At 36.3% G+C, this 11,913-nt stretch overlaps 1 protein-coding gene across 1 annotated transcript in view; it reads left to right on the forward strand.

Annotated features, from left to right (window-relative positions):
* Positions 1-11,913, forward strand: part of LOC135760676 (proton myo-inositol cotransporter) — a 78,896-nt gene that overhangs the window by 64,507 nt on the left and 2,476 nt on the right. Inside the window, exons 5-9 of the mRNA XM_065274758.2 lie at positions 4,213-4,376; positions 5,444-5,564; positions 10,296-10,421; positions 10,896-11,014; positions 11,632-11,784. Coding sequence (XP_065130830.1) covers positions 4,213-4,376; positions 5,444-5,564; positions 10,296-10,421; positions 10,896-11,014; positions 11,632-11,784 — 683 coding nt within the window. The remainder of the gene's footprint in view (positions 1-4,212; positions 4,377-5,443; positions 5,565-10,295; positions 10,422-10,895; positions 11,015-11,631; positions 11,785-11,913) is intronic.

Genomic DNA, 11,913 nt, shown 5'->3' on the forward strand with positions numbered 1-11,913 from the left:
TCTTAGTTTGTGTTCAGCTGAAGGAAGGAAGCTCTTTACATCTAGTATGAAATGCACCCAAAATGGTGCTACCTAATGATTTTCGCCAAGATGATCATAACGACTGATCACGCGTCTTTTCCAGTTGTGCTCAGTCTTTGTTTACAATAACAGATAAAAATCATTTATGCAAGAAACAATCTTTATGTGTGTTGAGTCCAATCTTAGAATGTTTGTTAGGCCCTGTCGCAAACGCAAAAAGAGTTCACACTTTGATGACATCATGTAGTGTAGACCTTCGTGACCCTTGCCCATCAGTGTGAACTCCTCCCATCTGTCGTCTGATTGCTCTTTTGCAAGGCCTTCTGGGTTGGAACTGTAAAGTGTGTGGAGCCTGCAGCAGTGGGTGAAAAGGGGGCACTGACGAGCACACTTCGCAACACGTAAAAATGACAGATGGGACACCCTACGGACTCGTAGACCACGTGAGGATGCGCAATTTAAAGGGCTTGTTATAGTTGTGCGTTGGTCCTACAGCGTAGCCGCAACGGCGTAGGTCCGCGTTGGTTTTCGTTTATACTTTTGCGTCAGTATAAGAGAGGATTTCATTTTTTGGGTTGACTATAGTTCTTAATTTCATGGTTGTTTCTTGCTTTTCCTCTCTTGCTCACACAGAGTTTCTTTCAATTAAATTTGCATTAGTGCTGAAATGACCTAAATAAGTGCAAGTGAAATGTTCAGCGCCTCACAGCTGAGACCTGTGACATCATGGGCTGTACACCTGCGTTCAGTCTTAAACATTTAAATAAAGGCTCAGCATGGAGAGGCCCATAGGAAGGTTTCTTTACTATTAAACTGTTGTCTCCTTCTTTTAAATGTTTTCGACACATACAACAACCAAATTTGACGACAAGGACACATGGTCATAACCTGTAAAAAAGGGCAAACAGAGAGTTTATAACAGAAAAAAGAAAACAAAGCTTTCCTGCTTCCCCATTGAGAAATCCTCTCAGTGTGCAGAAAGCTCTGAGTGCTGATAAGAGGATAGAGTGTGAAAGCAGGGCTCTATTTTCCGGTCTATTTTGAAACTAGAAACAAGGTTTAATTAGGCAGACTTCCAGAATGGATTCTTGCTGTGCTCAAATTTAACAAGAAGAATTATAGTTCAAGTGTATTTCAATTCATCACTGTATTCATTTAGGATATGACATTTAGATTTGGAAAAAATAGATCAGTGGAAGATATGTATACATGGTACAAGCAGACATATTTAAGGTCAGAAGTTCCTTTGTAGTTCACCAAGTCATTAATTGGAGCTATACCAAAAATGTCATTATAAAGCTGCCTTCATCGCAGGACTCATACTGTGTAGTAGCAAAATCTTTACTGAAAAAACGAAATACTTAAAAATAGCAGAATGTATTTATTTAACGGGCACCTTACCTAGGTGTTTTCAGCAATATAAAAATAGTCTCTGGTATCCACAGAATGTATCTGTAAAGTTTCAGCTCAAAATACACCACAGATCTTTCATTATACGATGTTGAACATGGCCATTTGGGGTTGCATTGAAAAACACGCCGTTTTCTTGTGTATCTCTCTTTAAATGGAAAGAATGCTTCTGTTCCCCCCTTACCGTATGCAAAGCAGGGGGTTAAGCACTTACACATGTGCTTTGGACTACATCAAAACATGTGTCTCTGGCAGAAGGTTGAACTACACACTCATAAGGTGCGAGCGGTCATGGGTGGGGCATAATCAGTGTGACATCACATTGATAGAGGATCCCCAACAGCCCAAATTGTTTTGAGGATCCCCAACCAAAACAGTTTTGTGTGACTGTTGCAGTTTAAATGAGATTACACAAAGAAGAATTGATGGATTTGTATTTCTACACACACTGGCGACTCATTTTCTGGTAAAAATACATTTAAAAGTGCATTTTTAGGGTAGGGGGGCTTTAATATTTAAAGTGGGGGGTCATACAGTATGAAGTTGTTAATAAGAACATTATTTTATGTATTTGGTGTAATGCAAAGCATTTAGGTGCTTTAAAGGGATAGTTCGGCCAAAAATGATATTAAACCCATGATTTACTCACCCCCAAGCTGTCCGAGTTGCATATGTCCATTGTTTTTCAGACAAACACATTTTCGGATATTTTAGAAAATGTTTTAGATCTTTCAGTTGATTAAATGTAATGTAACGGGGCCGAACTATCCCTTTAAGGTTAAAAGAACACATTATTTTCCAAATAACGTACATTATTGTTGCTCCTCTATACTGAAACCCGTCAATTCTTACAAAGCTTATGGTTCTGAAAAGTTGTTACGCCCTCTACCAAAACACATCGTCTCCACGACATGGCAGAGGCGGAAGCAATACTACAGCGAGAAAAACAGTTATGCCTTCTTTCTTTGCAAATCTTCCCACACAATGATGTAGATGTGTGGGGGTATTTTTAAATGAGGCATTTTATGATCCTTTACTTTAAGTATTAAATGGACTGCATTTATATGGCGCTTTCATAGACCAATGGCCGTCCTAAGCACTTTACAAGCTTTGCCTCACATTCACCCATTCACACATTCATTCCTACACCGACGGCCATGCAAGGCGCCATCCAGCTCGTCGGAAGCAGCTAGGTGTCTTGCTCAAGGACACCTCGACACTTGGTCAGGTGGAGCCAGGGTTGAACCACCAAGCTTCCAATTTGTAGACAACCTAAATGAACCACTGAGCCACTGCCGCCCACATTTTAGAAATAATATCTCAAAAAATTTGGGTTTGAGACTTTAATCTTTTAATCTTATATGCACAAATAGCTTTTAACACTACAAAGGCAAACATAAAATTGCATCATACAGTATGACCTCTTTAATTTCATTCAGATTTAATTGTTTTGAAATGCCTAGAAAATATATTTGTCACTGTTGCATAAACCATTTTATAGGCTTACACAAACCTTCTATTTTACTTCACTACTTTTATTATCTACTTTTATTATTATTATTTATGTTCACGTACATGTGCAGCATTGAATGGCTGGCACATGTTTTTTTTTTTTTTTAAGTTTTCATGAAACTTTTTATAAGATGTAATATAATGCACTTAGGCAAGACAGCATTTCCAGTTAATGAATGTTTTCCTGTTCCACTCTTTTGTGTAGAGGAAAACACTTTTGCCTGAGTGTTGCTCTTTCACTTAACCTTCAATCCATTATGCAGTGCTCAAGTGCTGATGTCATAGGCGTGCATGTGTGTGCATGTTAAATCATATGTGTGTGGTCTAATAGTATGAAGATGATTAAATAAACAGGCGTAGCTCCTAGAGTTCGCATCTAGTGTTGTTTTAAGGAAAAATCTTTGGCCTAAAGCTTTGGAAACCATAATGAAACACAATATGTTAGAATTATGTTTAGTATACAGAAATGAGGCTGTTTTAATTTGAGGAAATGAAATGGCATCAGCTAGAATGAGGCACCTGAGTTGATTGTAATGCTGCTCTCTCATATGGGCAAAGTGGTGCTGATATACCAGCAGTATAGATGCTTTCATGTCGCATGTGCTTAACAACGGTAACGCGTCTGGATGTAACTTAACCTCCGGTCTCTGTTTGTTTAATGGTCTGGGTAGTGGCTAAACTGAACTCTGGATCAAATACCTTGTTGAAAGTAACAAATATTTTGGTTTCCTAAAGATGATCTGTAAAAGACATAAATTTTACACAGTGACGTTAGCTCAGTGTAGTTTTTGAAATGCTTAAGCTATGATTTTAACTAAGGTGATATACATTACTTGTTATTTAATTAGCCTAGTTATCAGAAATAAACTACTCTTAATTCTTTGTGGAAGTTTACCGGAAGTTATGTTTATTCCACGAAAGCCGTTTTTTAATTTTGTTACTGCTGAAACCATATACAGAGCAGTACCGCACAACCTCATTGCTTTTATAAAACAGTTACTACACAATGCAAAAACAAAAAACAAAACAAGATAAACTTAACAACGAAAAAAATCATTTAGGGGGCATGCACACCAAAGCTTTTACGCCCGCGGCCGGCGTAATTTTTTCCAATGGAAGCGCAGCGTTTTCAAAAAAGCCAGTAGCTAGCATTTTTTCTTTATTTATTACTTTTGTTAATACAGTAAGTTGTAAAGGTAAATAATGCACAATAAAGTTGTTTTATGTAAATATTCATTCTTAACTGTTCCCTTTCCATTTTGTCTTTAGGTATTATAGCGCAACCATTCTGCAGATGTCAGGAGTTCGAGATGACAGGTTGGCCATCTGGCTAGTGACTGTGACAGCATTCACCAATTTCCTCTTTACCCTGCTAGGTGTTTGGTTGGTTGAACGGGTGGGCAGACGCAGACTTACTTTAGGGAGCATCTGCGGTAAGATATTGACACACTCAGATAAGCATAAACGTGTGTTGCAACGAAACCTACAAATTTCCTTTTTAGCGTGTTATTTTTCTCTTTATATGCTACTGTACATGATGCTTGTCACAGTTTTTATTCCAGAATGGGCTACTTGGTATTGTTCTTTTTTTAATACCTGTATAAAGTAGCCACTCAACATTTCCAACACTACTGCACAGAATAAAATATGACATATAAATAAATAAATAGTTTATTCAAGACATTTTCATGACAGCATGCATTATGAAGTTGTCACAATAGAAACCTGCTACCTGTTGACATTGATATAAAAAATTTTAAACATAAAATACTATCTAGTAGACAGACATAAAAGATAAAGGTAAACAGTAAATTAATTAAGAAACGCAATTAAAGTTGCAGTGTATAAATTTTAGCGGTGGTGAGGTTGCGAATTGCAACCAACAGCTCAATACACTGCTCACCCCTCGCTTTTGAAACGCATAGAGAAGCTATGATAGACGCCACCGGAAAAACATGTCATTGTCGGAGACAACTTATTAAAAAAAGTTTGTCCGATTTCCACGCAAGTATATGTAGATAAAAATGTCTCATTCTAAGCTAATAAAAACATAATGGTTCATTATAAAAGGTCTTTATACACAACTGAAAATATAGTTTTGTATATGATTTTGCATTTCTGTCAAGAGATCCTTCTAAAAATTACATACTGCACCTTTAACGAGAGAGCATAAAACATAATTACTATCCTTATATGATTATTATATTAAATTATATAAAATCCTGGTCTTGTAATTAATTGAACTCAAATAATATAACTTATTTACTACCCACAGCCTTTCAATTAAACACACCCTTTTATCTTTTTATCTTTTTAGTGATAATCATTTTAATCATGTATTTGACCCTTGAGAGTAGTTTGTGCATTGAGTGACAACTTCTCTGTGTGACAGCTAGACTCTTGTTTTCTCAAAGGGTTTACTGAAAATGTCAAAAAAAAAAATATTTGTATTAGGGATACATCATGCAGTGTGATGTATGTTTACTGTCTCGCTCTATAGGCACTGTTTTGAGTCTTTGCATCCTGGCTGTCGGTTTCCTTCTGTCAGCTCAGCATTCTCCACCTGTCACACTACATCTGACAGACCCCACAACACCCAACTCCAGCTGCACAGCTCATGCGTGAGTATGCAGTAAAAGTCATATTTATCTTTTAGTTCTGGTTGCCAGTGGCAAAATAAATAATTGATTTGTGTATTTCATGGGATTCCAGACTCGGACGGTTTGAATGTCTGATGCATACGCAACACAATTTTGGAAACACTTGAGATTTGGTTGAATTTCAGGATTTACATTTTTTAACGGTCTGCCTAAAAACAAAGCCAATCTGTAAATGTCTGCCTTTCCTTTGATCAAATGCTTATTGAAAAGTCACATAGCTACACGACATGTGTACTAGTGTCACCAGTTATTGTATTTACTGTATCTTGTTAGTCTCATGTAACCAGACATTCAGACTGACGGCAGAAGGTCTGGCTTTGTGATACTAAATAATTAAATAATGTCAACAATGAAGCAAATGTTCACATTTTACATAAACATTCTGTTTGTGGTTTATGGCTGTTTATGGTCCCGTAAGCACCATATGCTTGTAACCATACTCTTACTGTGAAATAATACAATTTCTACTGTTTTTTTTTTTTTTTTTGCTTTACTCATCAAACAGCACATTGGCCTCCAACAACAGCAAAAATCAATTTTGTGTTTGGCCTCATTGGTGTGTACTTTGCAATAATAACAGCGCGTGTTAGGGGGTCCAGGATGCTTGCTGTTTTCTAATTTCACAGTAATAGTGTCTGAAGAGTGTCTAACCTCATGACAATGACCTCCCTTGTAGTCTGAAGATTGTGGCAGCTCTCTCAATCCTAATTTATTATCACACCCGTCCTCTAGTTCACCCTGCACACAGCGCTGAAACAAAACATGTTAATTTTCTGCTAATGGATGTGTAATGGCCACACAATCATCGCGACAACATATCAATTTGTGTATGAATTGTTTTTTGAATGCCATGTCCTCAAGTCGTCTATAATGGGGAACAGTGTTTAACCAACACAGCGTCACCACCATGTAAGATCTTTTTACGAGGACTGCTTGCATGTTTATTATTACAAACAGCTATGTAATTTAACTGATGGTTTTTAAAGCATTTCATAATTTACTTAAGAGTCATCTAGGTTAACTATAGACCCAATATATTGTCCGGCTACGAGTAACTCACTTTAAGCCAAAATAAACTTGAAGTGGGTTACATGTCGTTTTACCAAAATAACTTGCGAGATTTATAATATTCCATCATGTTAGCAACGTAACAGTGATTACAGTTGTATTAAGCTTCATTTATTTTTGAGCTATGGTTAGAAATCTATTAAATTTCACTGACAGCCCAAATGTAGCCGAGTGATTCTCACGAAAACTTGGTTTTAAAAATGTCAAGCATGAAAATGTAAAAATTGCTTAGATTTACTTTTTTCCCACCAGACATTGAAAAACAAAGTCTGGAGTAAATGGGAACATTAATTTAAACACTTTTACTTATCATTTAACACTTTTTGTAACATAATTTAAAAAATTAGTCCTAAAAAATCTGATTACCGCAACAGTCAGAAAACATCAACACTGACATATTTTCAAAATGACATGACAAACCTGAAAGAACATAATTTGGAGATTCTGCACATGCATTTAAAATCAAAGTATTATGCTTCTATTAATTAAATTAACATTTAATAAGCATCTGTTGCGGTAATGATAAGCATTCTGACAAGACAATATTTCAAATTAACTGTAAAAAAATGATCTTACCTGGTAGCCATCTTGAAGTAACTGGTCCATGTGCTTGGTCACTCAAAATCAAACTTTATTAAAATTCTGTATGTGTGCTTAAACTGTTCTCAAAAAGTTGCGGAGGATGAGAACATCAGGCATGGACACATCATTTTCCTAATTTTTCTTCATTATTATTATACATGAATATTCAGTAAATATTTTTTCTGTCATCTAAAGTACTCTAGCAAAACATCCATTTATTTTTTTTCTAAATATTTTTGTGTTAATTTGATTCAATTACAACATAATGCATGTTCAAACACAGCCGGACACATTGCGGTAATGAGAATTTCAGCAGAAAATGAGATAAAATTGACAAATTATAAATTCTTATGTTGAAATCACACATTGTGCAAGGTAGAACACAGTATTGTGTTAATTCTGATGCTTTTTAATATTACTATATTAGACATTTTATAGCTAAAATCATTAGTGCCGTGGTGTTTCAATGGTTTCGTGAGAATCAACCAGCCGTGTTTTAGTCTACACTCTAAAAAATGGGTTGTTATTTAACGCTGGGGTTTTTGGTTTGGTCAAATATAAAAATTTATGTTATATTTATACGTTAATGTAACCCAACGATTGGGCTCCGCACTTTTTTAGAATCTACCTGTGTTTGCTGGGAACTTTAGATTGAATTACACTTTTTAACTCTTCTCTTTGTGCCAGAGATAATTAAGCGCAGAGTATAGTTTGTTTTTTACGTGTATGCGAACGTTTGCACTAGGTCAAACACACAACCTTGCAAAGCATTGTTTATTTGATTCATTTGCATACAGAGACGTTCGACGTATGTGCATGTGCAGGGCTATATACTAGATCGGGGTGGACATTCCTGGTCCTGGAAGCATGCGTGGTTACAGAAATCTGACTTGTGCAATATGTATGTGTTTGTTTACAATAGAGATTGTTACGGAGTGCAGAGTTATAAGGTGGAGAAGCAGGGACAAACTCATTGCAAATGAATATGTAATGTACACTTCTGTATGTAAATGAGCTCTATGATTGGCCATCCTTTGTGTATCACACAATATTTTTTATCTGAACACATTAGGAATATTGAGCACGGCTGGAAATGGTCAAGGGAATTAGGAGGACTGAGTACAGCGAGTGAATTTCATGGGAGGGATGGATTTCTGCATCTAGTCATATACAAATAAAATATGAGCCCAACTATGAGTCCCCCCGGTAAATTTCAGCCAAATTACTGGATTGTTGATATGTAAAGCAGATTGTCATAATAATAAGATTATATATAAATAATTTAAGCAGCTGTTGTTGCTGTTAATGTTCAATACTGTACATTGCCTGGAACTGACTGCGGATGGGGTCTTTACATTGTAAACATATAATACATATGTCTTTAATACTTTACACAATGCATTTGTTAGAGGCTTTTATCCAAAGTGACATAAGTACTATTCGGATGGAATTAGTTTTTCATAGAGAGGTGGGTTAAAGCATTTTTTTTAGAGCTTCTCAGTGATTTTAGTCCCGTCCTAATGCTCCATGCTAGTAATCATTACGGCGACTTTTACCTTCTGTAAAAAGGTCCAGAGAAATTACCTCAGGTAATACTAATCCTGTGCGAATAGACCAGCTGTAAATATACACGTAAATTTCATAATTTCCTGTAATTTTGCAAGTTTTTATCAAATATGGAAACGCTTGAAGAATTTGCTTGTTTTTAAGCAGTGGAACAAGGCAGTGGCAAGTCAGTTCCTGCATACGACGACACAGACCTTTAACAAAAAAAGTTCAAAAGCACTTCTCAGAGGCATGAAACTGTTTCTGAAACTGACGTTCTCCCCAAACCAAAGTTAAACACAGGGTTTCCTCCCTAGTCCATTTTCGAGTTGCTCTCATCAGCGTCATGTTGCGTGAAAGGGCGTTGAATGTGCGAGAAAGGGCGAGTGTGCGTGAAAGAAGGAAACCTAAATACATTGAAACACCTTGTACCTTTACCTATTACCATTATATCGACTAATATTTCATTAATACTGAATTCTCTATCGCCATATCAGTTAAATGAATCTGAACTATTATATTCAAACATTTGACTGTTTTCTTTAATAACTACATTACACAATACTTGTACTTTTGCAGTACTTCAGTAGTATATTTTAAAATAAACTACTTGCAATACTTGAGTACAAAACATGTTTAATACTTTAGTACTTCCACTTAAAGGAATAGTATACCCTTTTGCCATATTAAACTATGTTATTACCTCAACCTAGAAGAATTAATACATACCTATCTTTTTTCAATGCGTGCACTGTACAGCGCGTTGTTAATGTGTTAGCATTTAGCCTAGCCCCATTCATTCATATGGTACCAAAAAAAAAGTTTTATTTTGTGGCACCATACTTACTGGTATAACTCCTCATGTAACAGTCTTTAAATAGGGAAAACGTTTGGTGGCTTCCCTGTTTGGTACCATAGGAATGAATGGGGCTAGGCTAAATGCTAACACATTCACGTCGCGCTGTACAGTGCACGCATTGAAAAAAGATAGATATGTATTAATTTGTCTAAGTTGAGGTAATAACATAGTTTAATATGGCAAAAGGGTAGACTATTCCTTTAAGTGCTGTGCTTAAAGAGCACTTCAACTTCTACTCAAGTCACTTTTTTGATAGAACACCTGTACTTTTACTAAAGTCTGAGTCCCTAGTACTTTATACATCTCCGTGCACATGTGATATCAGGAAGCAACATAATGTGTACAGTACGTGACGAAGAGGGAGGTGATGCACTGCGTAATCGAGTTACCCCTCCCAATTCTGTATGTTTTACTGAGATTTTTAATCCTGTGCAAATTGACCATCAATATTACAGACGTCCTGTGGTAAAGTTGCATTACTTAATTTACCCCGTAAAACGAATCCTGTCCGAATAGGGCTTTACAAGGTAAACATTTCATCAGTATGCGTGTACCCTGCGGATCAAGCCATGATCTAGCACATACATTTTTTTCAAATCTTCAAATATGCTCGGTGGTAACTTTAGCCTTTGTTTCAGGTCTTGTGAACCATGTATGTTGGACCCTGGCTGTGGTTACTGTTATCAGGAAAACAACACTGCTGTGTTTGCCTCCTCATGTGTACCAGTCAATCCGGCTTCAACTGAGAGAGCAGCGTGGGGCAGGTGAGTCACTGATAATGCAGAGGCTAGCTTGTTCTGGTTTATGTTATTTGTTTTACAGTTTACAGTTTTTAAGTTTATGGGTAAAACTAGGCTGAAATTGGTCTATTGCTACAAATATACCCGTGATGACTGGTTTTGTGGTCCAGGATCAATAAAGTTTTTTTCAGTCACCTTCTATGTTTAAGTATTTCCTAATGCAAGCACAAATACTGTTGTTCGTACTGAAGGCTGGAATATCAACCAACCTCTAATCCTAAATATTAAACATTGTTACATAACTCATCCTACACTCTTTGTGCTACAGGAATATGAATAAATAATTCCCTGTGTGACTCACATATATATATTTGATATATTTTATTGAAATAATTAAGTTTCTGCTTCAGTTTTTTTTATATACCATTATATGCATGCAATCATATATAGTAAAATGAACACCAGCCACTTTGTGTCTATATTTATTACCTCCAACAGGTGCTCCAACAACACATATGTGGTGGATAGTGCTATGTGGGCTTATAACTTTTGTCCAACCTCTTACTCATGGGTTGTTCTACTGGGACTAGTGCTTTATCTTGCTTGCTTTGCCCCAGGTAAGATGGCCAAGAGAAATGTACTATTTGATAAATGTATAAAGTAGTGATGCACCGATGTATCAGCCACCGATATTTATCGACCGATTTTTGATGAATTTGAAACCATCGGCATATCGGCAATAGCACGAGAAAGGCCGATACCGATTGTTTATTAATTAAATGCATAAAGAATCCATTATATGTAAAAAAATGAGTTAATGTTGTTAATAAAATAAATGCTGAATAGCAAAAACCACCTTTGAAGGTTGTCATGCTGTCTTATTATATTTGTTTTAGCTTAATTTTTGCCTCTCTTATTATGTTGGTCAGTTGAATGTTAATTAGATCAAATCCATGTTCAGTAAAAAATAATTTGATGCAGAAATAAACTAGCTAATAGACCAACTGTATAGTATTGTATACAAGTGTTTAATATCGGCATCGGTATCAGCCAGAAGTTGTCTGTTTAAATCGGTATCGGTATCAGCCCAAAAAAATCCTATCGGTGCATCCCTAGTATAAAGTAATATGTAAATAATTTTTGGTTGTTCTGTTTTTCTTTATCTGGTCTGGGCTTAAAACAAGCACATAAGCAACAGATGCTAAACCCAACAATGTTTTTAACTTCCTAACAGGCATGGGACCTATGCCCTGGACCGTAAATTCTGAAATTTATCCTCTGTGGGCCAGAAGCACAGGCAACGCTTGTTCAGCTGGGGTGAATTGGACCTTTAATGTGTTGGTGTCAGTAACGTTCCTCCACATGGCCCAGTACCTGACTTACTACGGTAAAGCTTTAATTAGCGGAGCATGACCTTTATGTCAGCATCGATACAGTATTTGATCTCGTAACTTCAAGAGTATGTACTATGCATGAAGGTTATTCAGAACTAATTATATCGCAATGACTCAGTATT

This window comes from Paramisgurnus dabryanus, chromosome 1, assembly GCF_030506205.2.
Source record: "Paramisgurnus dabryanus chromosome 1, PD_genome_1.1, whole genome shotgun sequence".
Taxonomy (NCBI): Eukaryota; Metazoa; Chordata; class Actinopteri; order Cypriniformes; family Cobitidae; genus Paramisgurnus; species Paramisgurnus dabryanus.